This window comes from Alternaria burnsii, assembly GCF_013036055.1.
Source record: "Alternaria burnsii strain CBS107.38 chromosome Unknown 698, whole genome shotgun sequence".
NCBI classification, from domain to species: Eukaryota; Fungi; Ascomycota; class Dothideomycetes; order Pleosporales; family Pleosporaceae; genus Alternaria; species Alternaria burnsii.
The window spans coordinates 1,516,126-1,540,053 of NW_024066111.1; the positions used below are offsets into that span (position 1 = coordinate 1,516,126).

General features: G+C 51.2%; 7 protein-coding genes across 7 annotated transcripts; 5 read left to right on the forward strand and 2 right to left on the reverse strand.

Annotated features, from left to right (window-relative positions):
* Nucleotides 1-533: 533 nt before the first annotated feature.
* GT037_004681 (t-complex protein 1) lies at nt 534-2,312 on the forward strand (the record flags this gene model as incomplete). Its single annotated transcript, XM_038929728.1, has 3 exons — nt 534-592; nt 652-1,022; nt 1,075-2,312. The coding sequence occupies 3 exons, from the start codon at nt 534-536 to the stop codon at nt 2,310-2,312; spliced, it is 1,668 nt and encodes a 555-aa protein (XP_038788000.1).
* A 2,035-nt stretch (nt 2,313-4,347) lies between these two features.
* Nucleotides 4,348-5,353, forward strand: GT037_004682 (uncharacterized protein; the record flags this gene model as incomplete). The annotated part of the gene is made up of 3 exons (XM_038929729.1): nt 4,348-4,421; nt 4,551-4,777; nt 4,875-5,353. The coding sequence occupies 3 exons, from the start codon at nt 4,348-4,350 to the stop codon at nt 5,351-5,353; spliced, it is 780 nt and encodes a 259-aa protein (XP_038788001.1).
* Nucleotides 5,354-6,611: 1,258 nt separating this feature from the next.
* Nucleotides 6,612-11,114, forward strand: GT037_004683 (uncharacterized protein; the record flags this gene model as incomplete). The annotated part of the gene is made up of 5 exons (XM_038929730.1): nt 6,612-7,742; nt 8,306-8,410; nt 8,460-9,061; nt 9,198-9,437; nt 9,488-11,114. The coding sequence occupies 5 exons, from the start codon at nt 6,612-6,614 to the stop codon at nt 11,112-11,114; spliced, it is 3,705 nt and encodes a 1,234-aa protein (XP_038788002.1).
* Nucleotides 11,115-12,066: 952 nt separating this feature from the next.
* Nucleotides 12,067-14,734, forward strand: GT037_004684 (uncharacterized protein; the record flags this gene model as incomplete). Its single annotated transcript, XM_038929731.1, has 7 exons — nt 12,067-12,133; nt 12,199-12,246; nt 12,306-12,355; nt 12,427-12,622; nt 12,718-13,156; nt 13,207-13,319; nt 13,767-14,734. 7 exons carry the CDS (start codon nt 12,067-12,069, stop codon nt 14,732-14,734), a joined length of 1,881 nt encoding a protein of 626 aa, XP_038788003.1.
* Nucleotides 14,735-14,863: 129 nt separating this feature from the next.
* Nucleotides 14,864-16,351, reverse strand: GT037_004685 (uncharacterized protein; the record flags this gene model as incomplete). Its single annotated transcript, XM_038929732.1, has 1 exon — nt 14,864-16,351. One exon carries the CDS (start codon nt 16,349-16,351, stop codon nt 14,864-14,866), a length of 1,488 nt encoding a protein of 495 aa, XP_038788004.1.
* A 210-nt stretch (nt 16,352-16,561) lies between these two features.
* Nucleotides 16,562-20,720, forward strand: GT037_004686 (uncharacterized protein; the record flags this gene model as incomplete). The annotated part of the gene is made up of 4 exons (XM_038929733.1): nt 16,562-16,922; nt 16,974-17,944; nt 18,255-19,082; nt 19,989-20,720. 4 exons carry the CDS (start codon nt 16,562-16,564, stop codon nt 20,718-20,720), a joined length of 2,892 nt encoding a protein of 963 aa, XP_038788005.1.
* A 199-nt stretch (nt 20,721-20,919) lies between these two features.
* On the reverse strand, nt 20,920-23,799 carry GT037_004687 (uncharacterized protein; the record flags this gene model as incomplete). Its single annotated transcript, XM_038929734.1, has 5 exons — nt 20,920-21,281; nt 21,342-21,538; nt 21,789-22,226; nt 22,408-23,580; nt 23,627-23,799. The coding sequence occupies 5 exons, from the start codon at nt 23,797-23,799 to the stop codon at nt 20,920-20,922; spliced, it is 2,343 nt and encodes a 780-aa protein (XP_038788006.1).
* Between the last annotated feature and the right edge of the window lie 129 nt (nt 23,800-23,928).

A 23,928-nucleotide genomic window follows, 5' to 3' on the forward strand; every position in this document is an offset into this window, starting at 1 on the left:
TTAACGGTGCCCAGAGGAAGTTGAGCAGTCTTTTTCGCTAGCGGTACCTTCACAAATCCTAAGGTGTACGGCTAGATAGATTTTGCTCACATTATTGCACACTCGACGAGTTTGTTATATGCCCACGGGCTCGATGATGCATACGGCAGAACAACGTCTGAAGGACAGTTCAGCGAATAGTCGATGCGCTGATGCTTAACCATGCGCATCTGCGAAACTCACAAGTGAGGTGCCTATTGCGTGAAGCCTGAATTCAATTTAGTGACTGGCAACCTTGCACCCTACGGCCGAGCTCATGCTTTGAGATGACGCACGGCTGTGATATCGGGTGCTTTAGCCAGGCTACACATGTCTCCATGATATACAGCATCTGATGATCTGCTCTTGAGACTACTGCTCGTGAATGGTCGGTATTTCCTTCCCCCGATGTCCAAGTCTTGGCATCGAAATTTGGGACTGGACGCGTTCTCGCCGCGCAGAGCTTAGACTCAGGTACACCACCACAACCAAGATACCCCTCACACACCGCCAACATGTCTCTCTCAATACCCAACGCCCCTAATGCCGGCTTGTTCAAGCAAGGCTACCAGAAGTACGGCCTTCTACAACCCCGCAATCACAATAAATACTCGACTAACCACCCCGCAACAGCTACGACGCTGAGGATGGCGCTGTTATTCGCAACATCGATGCCTGCCGGACTATTGCCCAGACCGTTCAGACCTCTCTCGGACCCTACGGCCGCAACAAGATCGTCATAAACCACCTTCAAAAGATGATCTTGACCTCAGACGCCGCGACCATATTGCGAGAACTCGAGGTTGTACACCCTGCGGCGAAGCTCCTTGTAATGGCCAGCCAGCAACAAGAGGCTGAGATGGGCGACGCGACAAACCTGGTTATTGTTCTGGCCGGTGAGCTACTGAAGAAGGCCGAGGAGTTAATACGGATGGGCCTGAAGACAAGTGACATTGTCTTGGGTTACGAGAAGGCACAACTTGCGGCTCTGCAGACACTGGAGGGTATGCTACACGTTTATCTGGCTGAGACCGAACAGAGGCTAATCCAAAACAGAGCTGGTATGTGACAAGGTTGAAGACATCCGCTCGCAGCAGGAACTCAGCAAAGCCATCCGCACTGTAGTCGCAGCCAAGCAGTCCGGCAGCGAAGACTTTCTCGCTGACCTGGTTGCCGAAGCCGTCCTCGCAGTCCTCCCCAAGAACCCCGTCAACTTCAATGTCGACAATGTCCGCGTGGTCAAGATTATGGGTGGCGCCCTAGAGCAGAGCAAGGTCGTCAAGGGCATGGTCTTTGCAAGGCAGCCAGACGGTACTGTCACAAAGGCGACAAAGGCCAAGGTCGGTGTCTTCTCATGTCCAGTGGACATTTCACAGACCGAGACCAAGGGCACGGTACTGCTGCACAACGCAAAAGAGATGATGGATTTCACAAAGGGCGAGGAGCAGCAAGTGGAGCAGATCGTCAAAGAGCTCCACGACTCTGGAATGAGGGTTGTTGTCGCTGGCTCGACCGTCGGAGAGCTGGCCCTCCACTACCTCAACCGCTACAACATTCTTGTCATCAAGGTTCTTTCCAAGTTCGAGCTTCGACGGTTATGCAGGGTTGTCGGTGCTACTCCACTTGCTCGTCTTGGTGCACCTATGCCAGATGAGATGGGTACCATTGACGTCGTTGAGACCATGGAAATTGGCGGTGACCGCGTCACAGTATTCAGACAGGAAAACGAACAGACACGGACGGCGACCTTGGTCCTCCGTGGTGCTACTCAAAACCACCTCGACGACGTAGAGCGAGCAATCGACGACGGTGTAAATGTAGTCAAGGCCATCACTCGCGACCCCCGGCTGGTACCAGGTGCGGGAGCAACAGAGATGCAGCTGGTCGAAAAGATCAAGGCCATTGCAGACAAGACATCAGGTTTGGCACAATACTCTATCCGCAAGTACGCCGAAGCTTTCGAGGTCATCCCACGAACGCTCGCTGAGTCAGCCGGTCTGGACGCAACTGAAGTTCTCGCTAAGCTTTATGTCGCACACGCTGCACAGAAGGGCAGAAAAGATGACGAGTGGACAGTCGGTGTCGACATCGAGAACGACGACAATACTGGTACTCTCGATGCCAAGGAAGAGGGCATTTTGGATCTTTGGGTCAGCAAGATGTGGGCCATCAAACTCGCGACCGAGGCCGCGAGGACGGTTCTAAGCGTCGACCAGATCATTGTTGCAAGGCAAGCTGGTGGACCCAAGATGCCTGGAAAGGCGCAGCCTGGCAATTGGGACCAGGATGATTAGATTCCACTGATGGTATGAGGGATAGTGTATAATGACATCGACTAGACGCTGTTGAAGCATCAGACGAATGATACCTTCAATATACCTTCTCATGTTCAACTTCTTGCGTGTCGCAAATACCATGAACTTTGGTTGTCAGCTTCAAGGTTTCTTCTGGCCGAATATATCCAATATTGTAGCGGCTGTGGTCATCTCTCCAGCGTTTAGGATTCTCACGTGTTTGGGCTTTGGGCTATCTTTGTCTTGTCAACGCAATCTAGTGTTAGGTCGTTCGTCCATCAGTTGCTATTGGATAAAGACATAACGTTTCTTTTTTGTTGTCGGCTCAGATCTGAGCTCACAAACGGGCCTTGTGCGGAAATCAGCAGCGGTCTTATCTCGAGCAAGGGTTGGATAGGGACTGGCAGTTTGCAAAGTGATTTGATCACTCTTCCTCGCGAGAGCGGCTCCGTGCACTGCATATTAGTTTTTAACGCCATTATTCAGCCAAGAACATGCACAGGTCATCGATATTTGATTAGCACTGCAGCCATCTTAATCCTTATTCCACCCCGTTCCAGGGCCTGGTTAGTACGTACGATTGATGTTGCTACCCGAGATGCATCGGGCCCCCGCTGCTTCCACAGATCGTGCGGTCTGTGTTTGCGCTTGGCTCGAATAGGACAAGATCCGCAATTGTGTTTCGCTTCCCCTCATGCCTACCTGAACATTTTCAGGAGACGCGTATCCTGGCTTGGCATCTGGTCAAGTATAAAAAGCCATATATTTATTATGCTCCATTTGTCTGTTCATTTCCATCGTTACCTCGGGCACTGATCTTGGTTCAGTCATCGTGCATGCAACGAGACCTCGGGACAATGGACATCGAACACGTCGTTGAGTCGGGCATGATCGTCAAACGGTGTTGTTACCTTTGACTAATGGCTTAATAGTCTTTGAGAATATCATTGACGCTGTGCATGGGGACATCATCCAAGTCATCGCCGTGCTCGATCTCGTAAGTCTCACTCCTGCACAAAATCAACACAATCCCAAACAGCCGGTCAGCGCCTGTACGCCTGCGCGCCTTTGGTGCGAGAAGAATAATTGTGCTTCTTCTGGAAAATCTATAGATGCAACGTTATCCAGACTTCGACAGGATATCGTCCAAGCCTTTACGAAGAGGCGGGACGAGAAACACATGTCTGTCGATCGGTCGGGGACTTGCAGATGTCGCCATGGCAGGTTTATTTCGACTTCTTTGCCATCGATCCGTATATGCAATGCGTTGATCGAAACACGAGAAGACGAGGACTAATCGCGTTTCCTGCCAACATTGGTTGCTCTACCAATGGTACCAATTGATCTTTTAAAGATCACTCAATGAACTCAACGATGTTCTTGTTACAATCGGCACGATGATCAATGTCGTCAACGTTATCAACGTTGCACATATTGTAGACGTATGACACATACGGTATACGTACGCAAGAGGTGGTAGTGTCTCGCTCTTTGACCGGCAGCGAAGCATAACCAACTCGAGCACAAAAAACGTCTGCATTCTTGTACGACTCACAAACGTTTGAAGAGAGTCGACTGACTGATACAGATTGCCCGGTGTGTGGTCTATAACTACTTCTTTGCTCTCAAAGCTGACTATGTACAGAAAACTTCTTTCACGCTGCCACAGAAATCAACATGGCAAAGCCCTATCCCCCAGTCTGGTACGGACCGCGGCCTCGGCCATAGCAATTCAATTAGCTATTCTAAGACTCGAGTGAGGGCGACGCGTTCAGTCAATCCTTCTTACGGTGGTAGTGGTGTCCAGAAGCGCGGGAAAACTTCCATGCAGAATCAGACGCTCAAGTCAACGTGTCCGTTGGATATTACTATCGATCACCTCAACGCGCCCAGAAAAGCAAGGCGTGTACAATTGAAATACGTTGGCGGTGGTTCCGGACATGAAGGCTGTGTTGTTTGTCCCTTTCACAAGTATGATCCGAAAACCTACCGGATGTCTTCGTGTAAAGGGAAGGGATTCAATGAGCTTGCCAAGATGAAGGATCATCTCAAACAAATTCATGGCTCATCACAAGAGGTTCACGATGCCGACCTCAATTTCAAGAAGAAGTAATATAGTAGTCTGGACACTCTAGGGGCTAAGTGGAGATTGGTCTATAAGCGTCTTTTTCCTCACGTGACCTTGATACCATCTCCTTACGCCAACGAACAAGAAGATTCTGATGCCTTTCTGCACAGAGTTGCCAAAAAGGTGGCCTCGATAAGGAATGACTACAGTCTTGAAGAGCTCATCATCAAAATCGCGCGAGACCTCAAAGAGAATCGATCTGAAAGGTCAGCATCGATCGACTCGGCGGTAGGATTCGAGTTGGAAGATTTGAGGGTCACAAAGGTGGACGAGCCTATAACGCCACCACCCGTGCCCTACGAAGGCTCCTCTCGGATTTTCGTTGATGAGGCGTACAGTGAGCAAAGTCCCGAATTTACACAGAAAGCTATTGGGGAGCCTCATGCGCACTCACAATCAGCAGCCCTCGTGGCCGTACCAGTGGGGCTGTACAGGAATGACTCCTGCGGACGACAGGACACGAGACAATGGATTTCAGCCTTCGCAGGCTATTCCTGAAGCTAGCTTCACGCCGTCAGAAAATGACTCATATTTTGATCTATCGCACGAACATACACCTCAGTCCGGTTCGGATACCGTCACAGTCAGCGCGCCATTCGCAAGCCAAGGAGACGCTCTACATCATCTGAACAATGACCTATTTGCCATATTCAGTCACCAGACCAACGACGATTTTGTATACCATGGTTCTACTAGTGCACCGATGGCTCACAATCTATCCAAAGAGAGTTTGGAGATGCTGCCAGTGACCTGTCCCAGCCTTGAAGAGCAAAGCCAAGTATGGTCATCAATTACAAACGAGTACCTCAACGGTCTCAACGAAGGGTTCGGCACAGAAGACTGGGTTCAGATGAGCATGCTTGGCGAGGAGGTAGGGAGTTATCAAGATCAGGAGGTCTTTACTGGCGCATGAAGGCTGCTTGTGTTGGACATGGCGTTCATGGGTGTTAGAAAAGCTTACTTACTGGCAACATGTTCGCCGTAAATTCGGGCTAGGCCGACGCATGCAGTCTTCGTATCGGCTCTTCTATTTTTCGCTAGGGCTAAGAGGTGATGAAGGTTGCAAACGACGAAGGCGAAAGCGGCATTCTTCCACGTGCTCAAGATCAGTGATGTGCGTGCTGTTTACTAGCGCGGACTGATTCCTTGCTCCTAGCCATTCGGATACCAACTTCAATGTTATTACTTAGCCATCATTCCTGCCTCGTTTGGCGTATCATCATGCCACTAGAACTCACTCAATATTGAGTCCGTCTTCGAACCATCGCATCGTTCTTGTGGTTGTCGATTGCACCTTTACACGTCACATTTGCTGGAGCACATCACCCACATTAGCAGCAGATATACCGAACCTGGCAACCGTAAGAATCAATATGGGAGCCAGCCGTCCAAATCGGATATGCCTCAATCTTGCCTTGAATATCTATGCCTCCGTGATTTTGTCGAGCCGTGGCTGCGAAACTTGGCGAACCCAATCGTCACCTGCGCACTCTTGCGGCCACTCGAGAATTTCCTTCGATAGACCAGGAATGAGAGAATCAGGAGTCCTGTCTGGAGTTTCCTACGTGAGAAACTGTGTGGCGCTATGTCGAACGTGGTGTTGCACTTTTGGCAAAATCTGACCCTGTCCTGATAACGCCATACAACAATGAAGGCATGAGATGATAAGAGCTGGGTGAATTACAATTTCGGTCTCATTTCTGTATCGCCGAACAGCGGAAATGTAGCGTCCCTAACGACTTTGGCCAATGAGAACCCTCGGCACCTTGGCACCTTGCTTACGAACTTTGCGGTACCGCGGATCTTCAGATATCCGGCCGGGGGTCGGTCCTTCCTAGCATTACAAACCTCGCTTTCTTGCTGTCGCGACGCCGCTACGGACAATACAACGAAAGCATCTTTGGAAGTTTCTACACTAGTGTGGTTGAATCTCAATGTTTCAGTACAGGGCTACGTAGAGATTTGGTCCGTTGTCTGTATGATCGCAGGCGCTCGGTGTCCATACGGTGGAAATGGCGAGTATATGTAGACCAAGGCGGCCTCGTCATTTAGCTCATCAAACACATGATATCCAAACATTCCTTTCTTGGTTACCAGTAGACATATCTAAAGCCGACATCTAGCACCGCATCATTTCACTCTTCCCAATACCATACACAATCGGACCAGCAATGTCAGAACAACGCAATATCGTCGTTATCGGCGCGTCAGGCGCTGGCCTCCAGGCAACGCATTACATCCTCAAGCATATTCTGCCTGCTTTGAAGGCCAGGAATGATGCCAAGTACCATGTCTACAACATCTCGCCATCTTCGCAATGGTACTTCAGGGTTGCCTCACCACGTGTGGCAACTTCCACTGAGCGCATGTCGACGGACAGGGTCTTGCTTGACCTACACGAGGGCTTCAAGCAATACTCCAAGGATGACTTTACATTCATCGAAGCCTCTGCCACTGGTCTCGAGCCATCAGCGCGGCGTGTGCTGTTTCGCAGCAACAAGGGACTAGATGATGAATCGTTGAGCTACCATGCCCTCGTTGTTGCTACAGGAAGTAAGACATACTTCCAAGCCTTCTCTATGAGTGCCGATGCTCGAAGCACCCTAGACGCGATCAGTTCGACGAACAATCAGATCAAGGCAGCGAAGGAGATTGTGATCGTCGGTGGTGGTCCAACAGGGGTTGAGTTCGCAGGCGAAGTTGCTGAGCATCGTAACGGCAAGCCAGGATGGTTCAGCAAGGTGCAGCCAAACGTCAACGTTACCTTGATCACGTCGGACAAGCAGCTTCTTCCAGGTCTTCGCCCTGCAATCGCCAAAACAGCAGAGCGAAAGCTCAACGCGCTTGGTGTAAAGGTAGTGTATAACACGCGAGTCACCGACTCAACACAGACGGAAGACGGCCACACATCGCTCACTCTGAAGAACGGTGATAAGCTTGAAGCAGATCTCTACGTTCCCGCATATGGTGTTCAACCAAACTCTACTTGGCTCCCAGAACAACTCCTCAACGAAAAAGGTTACTTGGTTACTAATAACTCCACCCTTCGCGTCGACATGGCAGGCCCTCGCGTCTATGGTTTCGGCGATATTGCATCGTACTCGCGCAACAACTTCTGGGACATCAACATGGCTCTGCCGATTCTGGCCACCAACCTCAAGCGCGACCTGCTCTCCTTCAACCCCCTCCTCCCTGAAGAGAAGCCGAAGGGTAAAGACAGATTGTACACGCCTGCTACAACAGAGGGCATGATTGTTCCAATCGGAAGTGGAGGCGGTGTTGGCGCTATCATGGGATGGAAGGTACCGTCATTCTTTGTGTGGATGCTCAAGGGCAGAGACTTTATGTTAGGAATGAGTGGCCTGCCGACGCTGCATGGTGAGAATGTCAAGAAGGAGGTCAAATGGACGAAGGAAGAGGCTGCTATCTGATGAGCAGTGTTGTTGTTGTTGTTGTTGGAATCTTCTTCTTATGTCACATAGCCTGCGATGCTTCTCGTCTGTGTGATGTCTTCGTCTACAGGATACTAGTAATATAATTAAGACTTGCTACGATGACGCCTTTTTGATATGTCCAAGACAGAAACTCGCTGGTGGATTCGGGTTTAGCACATGGCGTCATGTCATGTTGACGTGGAGAAGGGCTGGCGCAAAGAGGGTGATGGTCTCTGGACTGCGGAGAAGGATGCAACGCGATTGGTTTCGAGCTCGCTCCACGACGGCGCGCTCCGCGTCGACATCACTCCTTTCCACCCTTGCACCCCCCCCCACGTACACGGCCCAAATGCGGGGTGAGTGAGAGATCAAATGGATTTCGTACGTCTCTGCACGGCTCTAGGCGCGATATCAGGACTGACTGCAGCCAGTGGGTGAGGTTACTCGGCGGCTCGTCCCAGAAGAAGAAGCAGGCCGCCCCCAACAACCCCCAACAGCGGCTGGCACGCTTCCGGCAGCGATACAATCAGATACTGGTAGGGCTGCATCACTACCAAGAGTTGCCTGGCATCTGACACGCTGCAGCAAACATGGCAAAAGTCGACCAACCTCGCCAACGACCGCGAAGCCCTGGGCAACATCCGGCGCGGCTTCCAGGCCCTCACAGCGATACTCAGCGACGAGTCCCGTTCCCCGGCGCCGCACATGTGCCTCCAGTTCTCTGCCGCCCAGCAGATATACACGGCAATCTCCAAGATAGCTGCGACGGCACACGATGAGGGTACAGTTAGGGACGCCGTGGCCTTCTACAATGCGCTCATCGACAGCGAAGAGGAGGACTTTCTCGAAAACGACGTCTTTGCCGTGTCGCTGATGAACTTCATCGACCGCACAATTGGGTCAGGAAGCATGGGCATAGGAGAAGATATCGAGGCCGACATCGTAGAGCTGCTGTTTGGCATCGCGGCCAAGATCAGGTTGCAGCCCGAGATTCTGCATGTCTGGTTCACCACTACATCTGCAGATAACGAGGGACGGCTGCTGAACCAAAAGACCGACTTCGCCGGCGTCACGCAGAAAGAGGACTTTCCGTTGTGTTATCAGCTCATTGATCATGTCCACCACGAAGGTCGTATCGGAGACTTTGCACGCACCGGGTTGCTCTACATATTCGAGTCTGCATCTAGGTCAATGGATCTGGAACAATGGATTGTCAACAGTGATCTGCCTACGCTCATGGCGACTGGATTGGGAGCGCTATATAGTCAGATGAGCAGGCATGACACCATCCATATACATGACCACAGAGCTAACATTGACTAGAAAATTGTCAATACTCCACCCTGCGCATAACCTGCCCCCTGTCCTACTACTCTCCGACTACACCGAGATGCAGTCCAACCCGCAAGCAGAGAACTTCTTTACTCCCGATTTCCAGAGTCATCTTCTGACGTTCCTGTCATACCTTGCTTTCTGGCAAGATGTGCTTGAGCACTGCAGATCCCTCGACGTAAGGGTTACGTTGATCGATCACTTCCAGGCTTTATTCCTTCAGCAGCTTCTGTGCGTCTGGCTAGCATAACCTCAGTACGTACATAGCTGACCCCGTCCAGATATCCTTCGCTACTTGAGTCGTCTGACGCCGATGGCGGCTCGTCTGTGGCAGTACTCACATATCTTCGTCATATCCTAGATGCGCTGGATCATCCAGAGCTTGTCCATATGATGCTCCAGTATCTACTTGCCCTCCAGGACTACGCATCCTCAAAGACACCACGGTCACCTGCGGCTGTCAAACGGCGCCAGTCGCTTATGCTCCTTACCGCCTCCGACAAGGACGACGATAAGCTGAACCCATCCTTGTTCAACCTCGTCGATCTCGTGTTAGGAAGCACAGCGTCGCGCAATGCACAGACAGTCATTGCAGCATTGAAGCTGACCAATGTTATATTGAGCAAAAGCCATGGATACGCTCTCGGATCTCTGGTCAAGGTAATGAACTTGCATCATAAAGAGCATAACAGAACCATCGGATCCCTGAACAAGGAGCTTGAGTTGTATCTGAACCTCGCTATTGACCTCGCTGGCATGGACGGTGTTGATGAGGCGTATGAGAGCTACTTGAAAGATACTCTGAGCCTACTGGAGACGCATCCTTGCTCGTTGAAGACCATCGCCTTACCCGCGACGTCTTCGAAGACTCCAGGGTACTTTGACTCAACTGAAGCCGCAACAAGAGAGGTTGATCCGCACCAACTGCTTCCGGAAGATCCGCTCTTCCAGTCTCTCATGGAATTATTGCTGAGATTCTTGACGAACGACGTCGAGACAAATCTAGCACTTACTGAGGCAATCATCACGCTTGGCACCTGCTCCCAGTTACGCCTAGAAGGATGGTTATCCGTTGATCCCGCCGACTACCATTTTGAAAGCGACGATCCTGAAGTCGCGTCGTTCACGAATGATAATCTGCGCGCCATGTTCATGGCTGAGAGGTTCCCGACATGGGAATCTTCTGCTACCCCTCAGCTATTCGCATGCCTGAGACAACTCCAGGCGCAAGTCTATGCCCTGCGTAGTGACATCAAGGATTGGGATGAGCACGTTGCTAGTCGGAAGAACGCTTTCCGCTTTCACCAAGACGTCGTGGAAGAATCGAAAATGTCAACACCGCAGTCGAAGCCCGCGCGAGGTCCCTCGGATATCCCAGCTGGTTCATGGACACCGCAGATACCACAACATGTACGCAACCAGCCGACGACACCTCTAAGGGCGCAGTCTCCCAGAGGCAGGAAAGAAACGCTGTCCGAAGCCAGAAATACCCCAGGCGCATCGCCCGCACCATCAAGATACGGAGGCCAGACACTTGTCGGTTCACCTGCCCGTGCCTCGTCCCCTATGTCATCAACATACGCGGTTCAACAGCCTTCGTTGATGTCAGATGTCGACGCTAGCATATCACAGATCAGGATGAGCCAGTTCGGCAAGAGGCGTATCCGCTTCCGCCGACCGGCTGGATCAAAGGAGGTTGAAGTCATGTTATCGAAGTTTCAGCCGCCACCCAAGGAGCCCTCCGACGACGCGGTAGCTGGCGCTGAGAGTACTGAAGAAGATGATATTCGAGAAGCGAGTTTACTACACATTATTACGAACGTAGTCATACTGCAGAACTTTGTACTGGAGCTTGTCGCATTGATGCAGGTTAGGTCGAGTTTGTTTAACGAGGTCAGATTTATCTGATTGTAGGTTACGGCCAGGGGGCGTGGATGTAGTACGAATATACCCATTTCATCTGTCTTTCAACGCATCCCGGATAACACAGGATAGAAGAGTGATTCGTTACCTAGGCACGTTCCGAGGCATCTTCGCACACGTGCAGGTCGGCCGCTCTCGGAAGGGACCTGCAGCGGAGAGTTTCCGACAGCCCCTCCAACGTCATCTTCCACACTTTCACATGTCGATCATTCCACCCCTCATCCACGAACAGATGCCTACCTACGCGAGCTTGTGAAAGCGTGAACCCGGAATCACACGAGACTTGAACTTTGACACAAACGCAGTATTTCATGTGCTATCATCCCAAGCAGGTCATGATGAACGGCCAAATGCTTGGACAACTGGGCAACTGTGGCTCGGTAACGTAATTCCACCAGCCGATCGCCGGCCGAACGACATCAGCGCATCGTAACTTCCGCTCGTCCACCCAAGGCAAAATCCGGGGTATGCCAAGGTACCCCGATATTCGCCAGGTGCCAGACAGACGCGTGCCAGTTCACACTAATGACACGCGGTCTGGGCTCACGCAAGGGCCGAGGCTGGCGGAGCAAATGAGTGTTTGTCCTCACACCCGCGGGTAGACAGGTTTCTGATCAGCGATGGTTTGAATATGACTGACGAATTTCCTTGCGCCCATCTTTTGCTTTGCTTTCCTAACTTCCTTTCAAGTCTTCTTCTTGATACCCATTACACGGTTGTTGCTTTTGAATAGCGCTCGTCCTCTGTCGTCATATCGAAAAGCCGAGGTTTTGACCACGCGCTGTAGCTCCCATTTCAAAACTAGGGTAAAGCTCAGGATTGCTCCTTCAGCGTCATAACTTCGTGTAACCCCACGTGCTCAAGTTCTCGGTCCTCTTGGTCTCCATCTCGCGCAACTCCAATCTTCCTGATCTCTTGAGCTACAACACTACACAGCATGTCTGCAAAGTCGGTGCAAGGGCCTGGCGGCAAGAAGCCCGCGTCGGCGGCCACAAACTTGATCGGTAAGCTTCTGGAAATGAATTCGGAGGGCATGTGTCCGCAATAGAATGCTGACCTTAGTACGAAGCCGGTGGTGGTGCTGGAATGATGGAGGCACTCGCGTGCCATCCGCTAGGTACGTTTCTAATCCTTTGTGCCAGCAACGCAGGTGCCCTGAGACTAATCTGGGACTAGACACAATCAAAGTCCGAATGCAACTGTCAAGACGAGCTCGTGCACCAGGAGTACGTTCAGACTCATACCTTCGCCATTAACATGCGCTATTCAGAATATCACTGACCTAATCATGTCATAGGCGAAGAAACGTGGTTTCATCACGACCGGAGCCGAGATCGTAAAGAGGGAAACAGCATTGGGTCTATATAAGGGATTAGGCGCCGTGCTCACAGGCATTGTTCCAAAAATGGCTATACGATTTACGAGTTACGAGTGGTATAAGCAGCTGTTGGCAGACAAGGAGGGTAATGTCGCGTCGAAATCAACATTCATGGGTACGTGTACGATCTTGGAAAGCGCACGGCGCATGCAGACGCATTGTTCCAGGAGAGACCCAGCTGAAACAAGACTACATTCTAACAATCTACAGCTGGTCTCGCTGCTGGTATCACGGAAGCCGTCCTTGTCGTCACACCAATGGAGGTTGTCAAGATCCGTTTACAAGCACAGCACCACTCGATGGCTGATCCGCTTGATATACCGAAGTACCGAAACGCCGCCCATGCCATGTACACTGTCATAAAGGAGGAAGGTGCTGGCGCATTATGGCGGGGTGTCTCGCTCACAGCATTGCGTCAGGGAACGAACCAAGCGGCAAACTTCACTGCATACTCGGAACTGAGGGCGCAATTGCAAAAGTACCACGGCACTACGGACCTACCAGGTTATGAGACGAGTCTGATTGGGTTGATCAGTGGTGCTGTTGGTCCGTTCACAAATGCGCCGATCGACACTATCAAGACGAGGTTACAGAAGACACCGGCGGAAGCGGGTCAAAGTGCTGTCCAGAGGATAGTAAACATCGGAAAGTAAGTCTCGAATGAATCTAAGTTCATGGGAATTGGCTGACCATCGATAGCGACATGTGGAAACAGGAAGGCGTACGCAGTTTCTACAAGGGCATCACACCGCGTGTCATGCGAGTTGCTCCCGGCCAAGCCGTTACATTTACCGTGTACGAGTATCTGAAGGGTGTGTTGGAGAAAGGAAGAGAGATGCTCCCTGGTGGGGCATACGAGGAGTGAGCGCTGATTGCATCTTTTGGTCCATTAGAAAGTGCCTCACGATATCCACGTGCTCTTTTGGATAACATAGTTCAGCCTGTAAATGCATATGAAGTTTCACAACAAGTACAATTCAAAGGTACAAGATGTGAAATTGCGCATGACGATACAAGCAGGGCTGCCAAGGTGCATCCGCCTTCCAGCCCACTTGCCCCACTATAGTACAACATCACCGCTGGTTCAACGTCAGTGTAAACATTCAAATCCGACCTTTCAACAATACTGCAACCCCTACTTTGAACTACTACAACAGCCACACAAGACATTGTAGTAGAGACTTGCAAAGATGCAGTCCGGTATCTCCGGTAGAGATCACGCGTCCAAACCTCACAACCCCACTAACAACGCCTCATAGCTTCCCAAGAGCTCAAGTCTGCCCTCGGCAGCCTCGTAACGTCGACATCACAACGCGGTATCATAGCCACAATCCAGAACGAAACCATTGTCCCCAGCGGCACAATACCCTCGTCATCATCCACTTTCAATGCCGACCTCTCGAACCTCCAGTCCCACATCCAACCCAATGCCGCCCTCTACATCCTCCTCCGCCGCGCCGACTCGCTCGCTTCACCCGACAAGTCCCTCGTGGCCGTAACCTACGTCCCCAATGCTGCGCCTGTACGTCAAAAAATGCTCTTCGCGTCCACACGCCTCACACTCGTGCGTGAGCTGGGCGGAGAACACTTCGCAGAGAGCGTCTTCACAACCGAAGCTTCAGAGCTCACGTCGGAAGGCTGGGAGAAGCACATTGCGCATACGGAATCGGAAAACCCGCTGACGGCGGAAGAACAATCGTTGCAAGATATCAAGGCTGCTGAGGCGCTGGAGAGTAGAGGGACGCGCGGTCAGGGCCTAGCCCAAGGAGGCAGGATTGCCATTCGTGCCAGCGATGAGATTGGCGGTGCGCTGAAGAAGTTGGGTCAAGGTGGGACCGATAATCTTGTGCAGCTGCGCATGAACGGCTCGAATGAGACCCTCGAGCTAGTTTCTTCGTCGTCCGCAACGCCTTCTACCATCGCCCAGGCTATTGATGCAAAGGAGCCACGGTATTCGTTCTACCGCCACGATGACTCTGCGGCGAGTATCGTCTTCATATCGACGTGTCCTAGTGGAGCGAAGATCAGGGAGAGGATGTTGTACGCGGCAAGTAGGGGTAACGTGGTCAGTCTGGCGCAGAACGAAGGTGGGTTGAAGGTGGAGAAGAAGATCGAGGCGACAGATCCTGAAGAGATCACTGAGCAGGTTATCATGGATGAGTTTAAGGTGGAAAAGAAGGAGGAAAGTAAAGGCTTCGCGAAGCCCAAGAGGCCTGGAAGGCGGTAAATAGCATAACAGGGATATAGAGTAGGAGAACGAGAGACGAAAAAATGTCCGTCATCCAAGGCATACATGTCGAAAGACACTGGATGTCTTTTGCATACGATTAAAGCTCAACTGATAATACACTGTCGTCTAGTCATCACCGTTTCTCAAGAAACCCCGGCTAGCATGCGGCCTCCTCTCCATCTTCTTCCCGAACCTAACGCCAGGCTTCACGCGCGTCTTCTCCACTTCACGACCCTTTAACCAGTGTTCGCGTACATTCTTTGTATTCCTGTTGACCTTGGGTGGTAGCACCCTGTTCTGCTGAGCCAACACCGCTACACTGAGCTTGCCCTTCTTTACGTCCTTTGCCGGCTTGTCAACACGCTCGAGGAACTTGATATGATGGTTGAGCTTCTCCTTCCTGAGCTCTTCTTCGGTCTTTCCGCGACGCTCGGGCGGCGGTGTGGGAGGGCGTTGGTCGTCGATGGTTTCGAGGAGGGACGTGGGTAGTAGACCATTGGTTATATCAATGTCCATTCGCGACATGGGCTCAGATCCTTCAACGTCCGAGTCGGCATTGGTCTTTGCTTCCCTGGCAGCCTTCTTTGCTAGTTTCTTTGCCTTCTTCTCCTCACGCTCGCGCTTTGCAGCTTGTTGGGCGGCGATGAGTTCTTCGCGCGCTTGTCGCTTGGCCCGTTCTTTTTCTTGCTGGGCTTTTTGTGCGCGATCAGCTTCGGCTTGCACAGCTTGTGCCTTGGAACTTGCAGCGGCTGTTGTGACTACCTCAGGCGCTTCGTCGTCCGAGTCGCTAGCTTCGTCTTCATCTACTTGATTCATTTGGGTAGTAGGCTCTTCGTGTCGCTTATCGCTCTGCTCGTTCACGACGAGCGACTCTTGCGCTTGTGCAAGCTCCTCACTACCAAAGCGCTTGTGCGCTTTCTTGGGTTGTGCAGAAGGAAGAACGTGATCTTGCGAGGGTATCGGAGCAGCGTTACTTTCGTATGAGGACGTTGGGATCTCGTCGGGGAACTTGGATGGTGTTTCTGCGACCTTCTTGGGGCGCCCCTTGCCCTTCTTCGCTGACGTCGATGCGGGTGTCTGACGATTTGCCGTCTTGGCCTTCGGTGTAGGTGATCCTTCAGGCTGCTGTTTGAATGTTGTAGCCGGTGTCGCATATACAGAGCCAGAGCCAGGCTGCTGTGCGGGTGTGTAGAAAGACGGGTTCTGTGAAGTTGCCGGGGCCTCGTCTTTGCTCTCCCCGAAGCTGTCTGTGGCCGTAGAGTCGTCCGGCGACTTCCTGCTGACTACAACGTGAGGGCTGGATCGATGTCCGAGTGGTGCAAGGTCATCCTTTTTTGGTGTCTGGGGGTCTTCTGTTGCAGACGCGTTGAGGGCGACGGTGTCAGAGGTGTTGTCTGCAGACTCTTGCGAAGGCGCGTCCGCCTCAGACGCCTTTTGAGTAGTTCTCTTCTTGGACGAGGGTGTAGACGCAGACTTCCGCTGCCTCTTTGCTTGTGTCGGGGTTTCTAGCGACTCGAGTTCTCGCTTTCCTGCTGCTTTCCTCGTCGAGCTGCGTGGTGTTGGTGTCGGCGTCGGCGCGCCTGGCGTTTCCGTTCCGCCTCGTGTAGTGACCATTGCGATTCTATTTCTGTGGGCTTGGATGCGTTGTGTACGAACCGCGATTGTGCTCGTCGTTGCTGGGTTGTGGATCGTTCGCGACATGCAAAAAGATTCTGGCGTGCCAAGATTTCGCGGTCATTGCGGACCTCCGAGGCTAACGGCGGCCACCATGTGGTGCACTCAATCTCCCACCACACAACTCTATCGACTGGACACAGAGTCACCATGGCGGCTTCCCGAATAGCCTTGCGCTCAGCCAGAGCAATTGCGAGGTTGGAACCTTGCATCATGTGTCAATCCCATCAGCTCGCTCTGGCCATTCGTCGCAATGCCACGAGATATCCAACATCTTCGTGCGACTTTGCAACAAGCATGCGAGTCCAGAACTATGCCACCAAGCAAAAACTTGACGCTCCGAGATTGCGCGCTGATGTCGATGCACGCGGTCGACTTGGCTTCTACACTTTGACGAAGCATGAAGGAATACACAAAATAGAGCCTCGTACTGCCATGAGCATCTATGATGATTTCGTTGCGCACAAGAACACCATGTCCCACGGCAAAAACGTCTTGCGCATAGTGAACAGTGGGTGTTATCCCCCATACATACACTCGTAGATGTTACTAACACAAGCAGAATACAACGTGCCGCTGAACGATGTAGCATCTCTTGCAATCGTCACTTTCAAGATACCTGATATTGGCGATGCCGCCAAAAGAGCTCAATTGCCTCCAAGTCAACACAAGAATACCGCTGGACTGCTGCTTCAGGGATGTGCGCAAAGTGGAGACCCTCTAGCGATAACACACATCCTGACCGCCGTCTATCTTGGCGGCTCAGGCCATAGTTTTGCTCAAGAGATCACGAGACTATTTCCAAAGCAAGAAATAGCCCAGTATCGTCTGTCTTTCGACGCGATCGACCTACAGTCTCTGGAAAAGGATCCTGGCTTGGTTCTGGAAATCTCAACTATACGAGGACTCTTCCTGGAGCAAGCAGGACAAAAGCAGGAAGCTAAGAAAGCATATCAACAAGTCATCACAACTGCAGCTCTCAAATATCAGCCTGGACAATCAGCGCATGCAATGAAATTGCCTCTCATAGCACCATGGAATGCGCTTGGCTATCTTCTCAAAGCAGACAAAGACCCCAAAGTACAAGCAGAAGCCAAATTTTACTTTCAAAAGGGCGCTCTTGAAGGCGATGATCCACTGTCATACTATGAGCTTGCAGCGTTTGAGCCGAGGACAAGTGAGAAGTGGTTGCGATATACCAGCAAAGCAGCAGCATCCGGCCATCAACAAGCAATACTAAATCTTACCGACTTCTACCAAGAAGTGGCGACAGTAGAATCTACTATTCTGAAGAGCGACAGCATACGAAAAGCGCTCAACTGGGTGCTAAGCTGGAGACGAGGCAGTACTGCGGCGTTGGCGCGAGAGTGGCAACAAGTCGCGTCTGTCATCGGCCACAAACCTTCAATGCTGCAGCTTGCGGATTACTACGACTCCATCGGCAACAACGAACGAGCCAGGAGATATTTGCATCAGATAATCGAGACTCCGAGCACGACCAATCAGAAAGAAGGGTCGTCGCAGCTCCTTCAAGTCGCGAGGAAGCGACTTGCTGGATTCCGGTAACACCGTATCCTAGCTCAATCTTAATATATGTCTAGGGATACAGATATGCATGTAGAAATACCTCTTGGTCATATTCTCTACAAAACGACTATCTCGGATCTACACCGAACTACCCCGCCTCGGCAGATGAGATACTGGCCTTCCTTATCCGGCACTCTGATAGTGGCCACACCATTTGATGACTGTTTGAAGACTTATATCATTGCTGGTTTTCCCAGTACCTATTGAACATGAGTCTCGAAACCTACTGTCACGTTGCATAGGTTTCAACGCTTAGAATCAATACCGATCGCCCAAACCTATCATTTCGGCAATTGCCGCGACCATGTCTTCTACAATACCAACAGAACCACATCGCAAAGCCTTGATAGGCTCGCCTTCGAACTTTTGGTCACACTCTTCCAAAAATGGGTTTGATCTCACCCATCCGTCAGTACATTCGTCGCCAGTTACTGGTCCTACACATATCATACAGACATCAACTGAACCCATTACGATCGATCCGTCAAAGTCCGCCCTTATCATTATTGATATGCAAAACTTCTTTCTCTCCGAAGCCTTTGGTCGCGACCAGAAAGGTCCGGGACACGCTGCTTGTGAACAGTTGGCCGCACATGCCATACCAGCGGCACGGAAAGCCAGCATCAGAGTAATATGGGTGAACTGGGGGCTTACGGAAGAGGAAGTTGAAGATATGCCACCAGCAGTGAAGCGCGCTTTCGGTTTCTTTTCCATCCCCGCAGACATCGACTTCAAAGCTGACGACGCTTTCGGGCATCACGAAGAGAGTATCAGCGTGGATCGTCATGGCAAGGAAAATCAGTCCTTCTATCGTGGAATTGGGGCAGACTGCGGGACTCTCAAGTTTCCAGATGGGAAAACTGTAGAGGGAGGTAAACTACTTATGCGCGATTCCTGGAACGCTGCACTCCAACCTCCACTCGACGCCATATTCGACGAAGGCAGCAAGTTAGAAAGTAAACCTGATGTCTGGATACATAAGAACAGAATGAGTGGAATGTGGGGTTCAACGACGCCTCTCAAAGAGTTTTTGGATAAAGAGGGCATTCAAACGTTATTCTTTACTGGTGTCAACACGGATCAGGTAAGTTGTGCCTGTACGGAACGCATATGAGGCATACACTGACTGCGTATCTTCACATCTTCAGTGTGTGGGAGGTACGTTGACGGATGCCTTTAGCAATGGATATGATTGTGTACTTCTAGGTGATGGCTGCGGGACCACGACGCCAGAATATGCGCAACAGTGTTGGGAGTACAACGCCGCTAGAACTTTTGGATTTTGTGCGAGTTGTAAGCAGTTTGCCGAGGGGGTAACTGGTTCTTGAACATATACTCGATGTTTTCTCGTTGGTAACAACTTCGAGGAAGGGCGCTTTTGTCTGCACAGCTGGTGCTAGGTTCGCAGTGCGCAACATGTTGAGAGTGGTGTCTTCGAATGTTCGTGACACGTGGATCGCTGCTCGTTGATACAATTGAGAGGGCCGTCAGAGGATATTACCAACAGCGTGCGAGTATGATCTGCAAGCATCATGATGAGAATGTGAAGCACGAAGTAGCGAGTTGTATGAACGACACTCTGGTTGTCCTCCGTGTATTCTAGATGTATTTCGCGTGCGCCACCATATGACGACGATCCCCGCCAAGGCCGATGCGGACATCGGAAAAAGCCTCGGCTAAGTATCGCGAACTCAAGGACGAGCTCCGATGCTATCCCCCACCCTGGTTCTTCTACATCATCACCTGTGATACCCCAGAACATTGCGCTGCCAGGTGTTGAAGACGCAAAACAAACACAATGTCGGGATTGAGGATATTAGTACCCGTGAAGCGGGTCATTGACTATGCGGTACGTTCATTGGCCCAACTTTTAGACATGACGCTCGAGTGTTCAGCTTGGGTGTCTGAAAGATGGTATTCGAAGACAAGATGCTCAAGACGATGAGCACACAAGCCCCCATTCCAGCTAGTATACTGACACCATGAAAAGGTCAAGCCCCGCGTAAACCGCGCCCATACCGCCGTGGAAACCGCAAACGTAAAACATTCAATGAACCCCTTCGACGAACTCTCCATCGAAGAAGCAGTCCGCATGCGCGAAAAGAAGGCCCACCATGCAAACGCCCCCAACGTAGAAGAGATTGTCGCTTTCTCTGCGGGAGTTCCCAAGTCTCAAGATATTCTCCGCACAGCCATGGCCATGGGCGCAGACCGAGGCATACACGTAGTCGTAGAAGAAAAGGACGCCCTGGAACCCCTTAGTGTCGCGAAGCTTCTGCGAAAAGTAGTAGATGAGCAAAAGAGCAATTTGGTCATCCTAGGGAAACAAGCCATTGACGACGATGCCGGCCAAACAGGACAAATGCTCGCAGGCCTGCTGAACTGGCCCCAAGCAACCCAAGCGTCCAAAGTCACAATCAACGACCAAACTGTCGAGGTAGTACAAGAAGTCGATGGTGGTGTTCAAACTATCAAGGCCAAGCTGCCCATGGTTATCACTACGGATCTGCGCCTCAACGAACCCCGGTATGCCAGTTTACCCAACATTATGAAGGCGAAGAAGAAGAAGCTGGACAAGAAGAGTCTGAGCGACTACGGGCTGGACACTGAGATCAGGTTGACGACGGTCAAGGTTACCGAGCCACCGCCACGGAAGGGTGGTGTCAAGGTTGAAGATGTAGACGGTATGATCAGCAAACTCAAGGAATTGGGTGCCTTGTGAGAAGTCCGAATATTCAAAAACGATACGAAAAGAGACAAGATACAATCCAAAAAAAAACGCAATCCGAACAGTGTTCGAGGCACGACCCCGAGCCACTCGGCCCTATGATTATGTCATCATCCACTTCCAGTTCCACATACCTCTTTTCCCTATGTCTCTCATCCTGGCCGTCGCTATCGCTAGTCGGCACAAACTCAATCTAGATACACTCCTCCACCCCTTTGCTTTCCTCCTCCCTCTTCCTTACATACCTCACAACTTCCTCTAAACCGTCCTTTGCAACAACTAAGTATCCCAAGCCCATGTGCAACCCGTCTAGCTCATTTGATTCCGACTGAGTAAGCCCCTGGCTTCTCATCTTCATCGAGAGGATACCAATTCTTTTCGAGGCCTCCAGATGAGACGAACGGGCTTTCTCGCGCCACGACACGTCATACGTATTTTCGTGTTCAAGATTGACACGGATGATCTCATACCAGTGGGACGTCTTGGCTTGGGATGTTGACTCGTCAAAATTCGTCTGGGTTGACTTGATGCGGCAGAATGCGGTGAAGTTCCCGTCTAGAGAAGTTTCCAACGTCACTCGTACTTTCTGCTAATCGTCATTTCCCTCCGCTGTACATTGCTCATGTGCATTATTGTTATCCAGTAAGCTGTTTGTCAACTTCTCTGCAGCGGCTTCTAGCGTATTGTACCAGCCGACGATTTCGATGTCTTGCTGAACATAGTGTTCGAGCTCGACCTTCCACTCTTCTCCGAGCCTAGTCCCGGAAGTTATGACGCGAACATCGGTGTATTTATGGTTGCCATGGTCGTGACTGGTGAAGCGAGCATGGAGGTTGGACAATTCGGTAACAACGCGAAAACAGGGTTTATCTCTTGGGTTTGTAAGGGTTATGGACAAAGTTATAGCGAGACCTTGGATTGAGCAAGCTTCATTCTGCGAGCCTTCGATGAGAACAAACTAATACGAGCCACCTGAAAGAATATTTCAGCATTTGCTAATATCTAGCATTCAGGTTATTTGCCTATATCCCCAAACTTACAACAACCACGTCCCACCAATACCTAGTCATGGTGATCCTAGTCCCATCACCGAGCATCACCGGCTTGTGTACAATGTAGAAGATACTATCAAATAAGTCATCATTGGGTTCCTCGTCATTCCATAGAGACTTTGGAGCTCCCATTACCGTGATCTCTGCTTCTTTGAGCTCGTCTATATGCTTCCTAGCTTCTTCCATCCGGTGCTGCAGAGCGACCTCTTTGATATGGCTGTGACCAGCGATACGAACGTCCTCCTCACAAGAAGTGCTATGGACTAGCTTGGTCTTCCATCGTGAGCCATCTGCAGCTTCTAGTTCTACCACCTCGTATGTGCTGCCTGACTCTTCGGGCTGGAGGAAAGCATTGTTCTGTGCCGTCTTCTCCGTCCAGCTATATTTGGGTTTTTTGAATTTCCCACCGTCCTGTTTCTGCTGAGCAGTGCGAAGGTGGAGCTGGCATCTAACAACTATGTAGATGATGTTAGTAGCCATTGTTTTGCAAAGTTGAAAGAAGATAAAGAAGATTCAAGAAGCGATTCTACGTGGCTCATAGGAGGTTTCGTATTCAATGTTAGCTATCAACGAACCCGCTGATGCTAGTCGCGTGGGTAAGCCACACTCATGAGAATGCCCAAGCTCACGAGGACTGTGCAGCAAAGAAGCTCAAGAAGCTTCCCGTGGTGAGACCACCAACTAGTGACAATGACATAAAGCTCCCTGCTGCCTCAAGTTCTTCCGGCTCAACCCACTCTGCGAAACCCATCATGCAGTTGCTCCCCAAGTAGCCATTTGTCATGCCAAAGAGTAATTGTAAAACAAACAAGTAAAAGAAATCGGAGTTGATAGCGGCGCCCCTTCCACCGATATTACAGAGAAAGTACAAGGGTATGAAGAATACTCGCGCAATAGACAAGACGAATAGGAGGCGCGGGCGATGCGTAAGACGTAGGGCAGGTAGAGCGGGTCCTACTCGGCCCATAAGGTCACCAAGGTTCCAGAAGAAGAAGCCTAGAGGTATGAAAGTCGCCGGCTGAAAAAGACGAGGTGCAGTTGAAGGGTCGCGCACGCTCAGCACTTGTGGCGTGAAGACTGGGAAGAACATGGTGATTGTGAAAGTGAGAAAGACAGCGCCGGCGAGCCAAAAGAGCTTCCTGAGCAATCTTGTTAGTGGTATGCTCTTGCGCTCGCTGTGAGCCGGGTCGTATTCTGGTCCTTGATTGAGTGAAGGGTGCGATAAGCGCTGCTTGGAGCTAGCCCGAGAAAGGAGGTAGAAGAATGCTACCAGGGTTACAGCAGAAACAGCAGTAGCGGTTAGGAAGTAGATGAAAGCAGACGTGCTTGACTCTTGCGGTGCTCCGTGGGCGTGCTGCTTTTTGGGCACGGATAGGACGGATATGATCTGGGTAATGGAAGGCAGGACGCCAGCGATGCCCTGGCCAGACATGATTCCTTGTGTATACTCTTCTCTTCCGAATCCCGATACGTATGCAAAGACACCGTTCTGACAGAGCCCTGTCGCTAGGCTAGCGCTCAAGACCATGAGCATGAGGAAGGCGAAGTAGACACCAACGGATAGGTTCAAGAAGAACTTTGTGGATATAGCGAGCAAGGTGAAGACAAGGGCGTTGAGGGCGAGGGATGCGATGATACGCTTGGGGTAGTTGGCACGGGCCTGGAGCTTGGTCAAGACCATCATGGAGCCTAGGTTGCCTACGGTGGAGACGCATAGAATGGAAGACTGGAAGTTGCGGAGCAGATTATCGCTGGACTCGAAGCGTCGCTGGAAGTACGGGGCTGCTGCCAGGAACATGTTCCTAGTGCAATTAGTATCATGTACGCCGTCATGTCTGGGTTACCAACCAAGCCCATAGCATAGAGACGCCCAGCAGCGTGAAGACGGCATAGTCGGTCCATGAGAATGCGTGTTCCTCTGCTTGGATGTGCTCGCCATCTGGCCGCTCAGAGCCCCCCTGTAGCGGTTCATACGCGGCTGAGGAGTCCTCGCGCTCGAATATCTGCCGCACCCGATCCATGAGAGCAGGCGTCGTCGCGTTTGAGCTGTGCTCGGGGATGTATTACGGAATTGCGGGTATAACTGTACGGGTGAGCACAGGCAGACACGTTCCAGCCGTGTGGGAACAAGTAAGACTCATGATCATGTC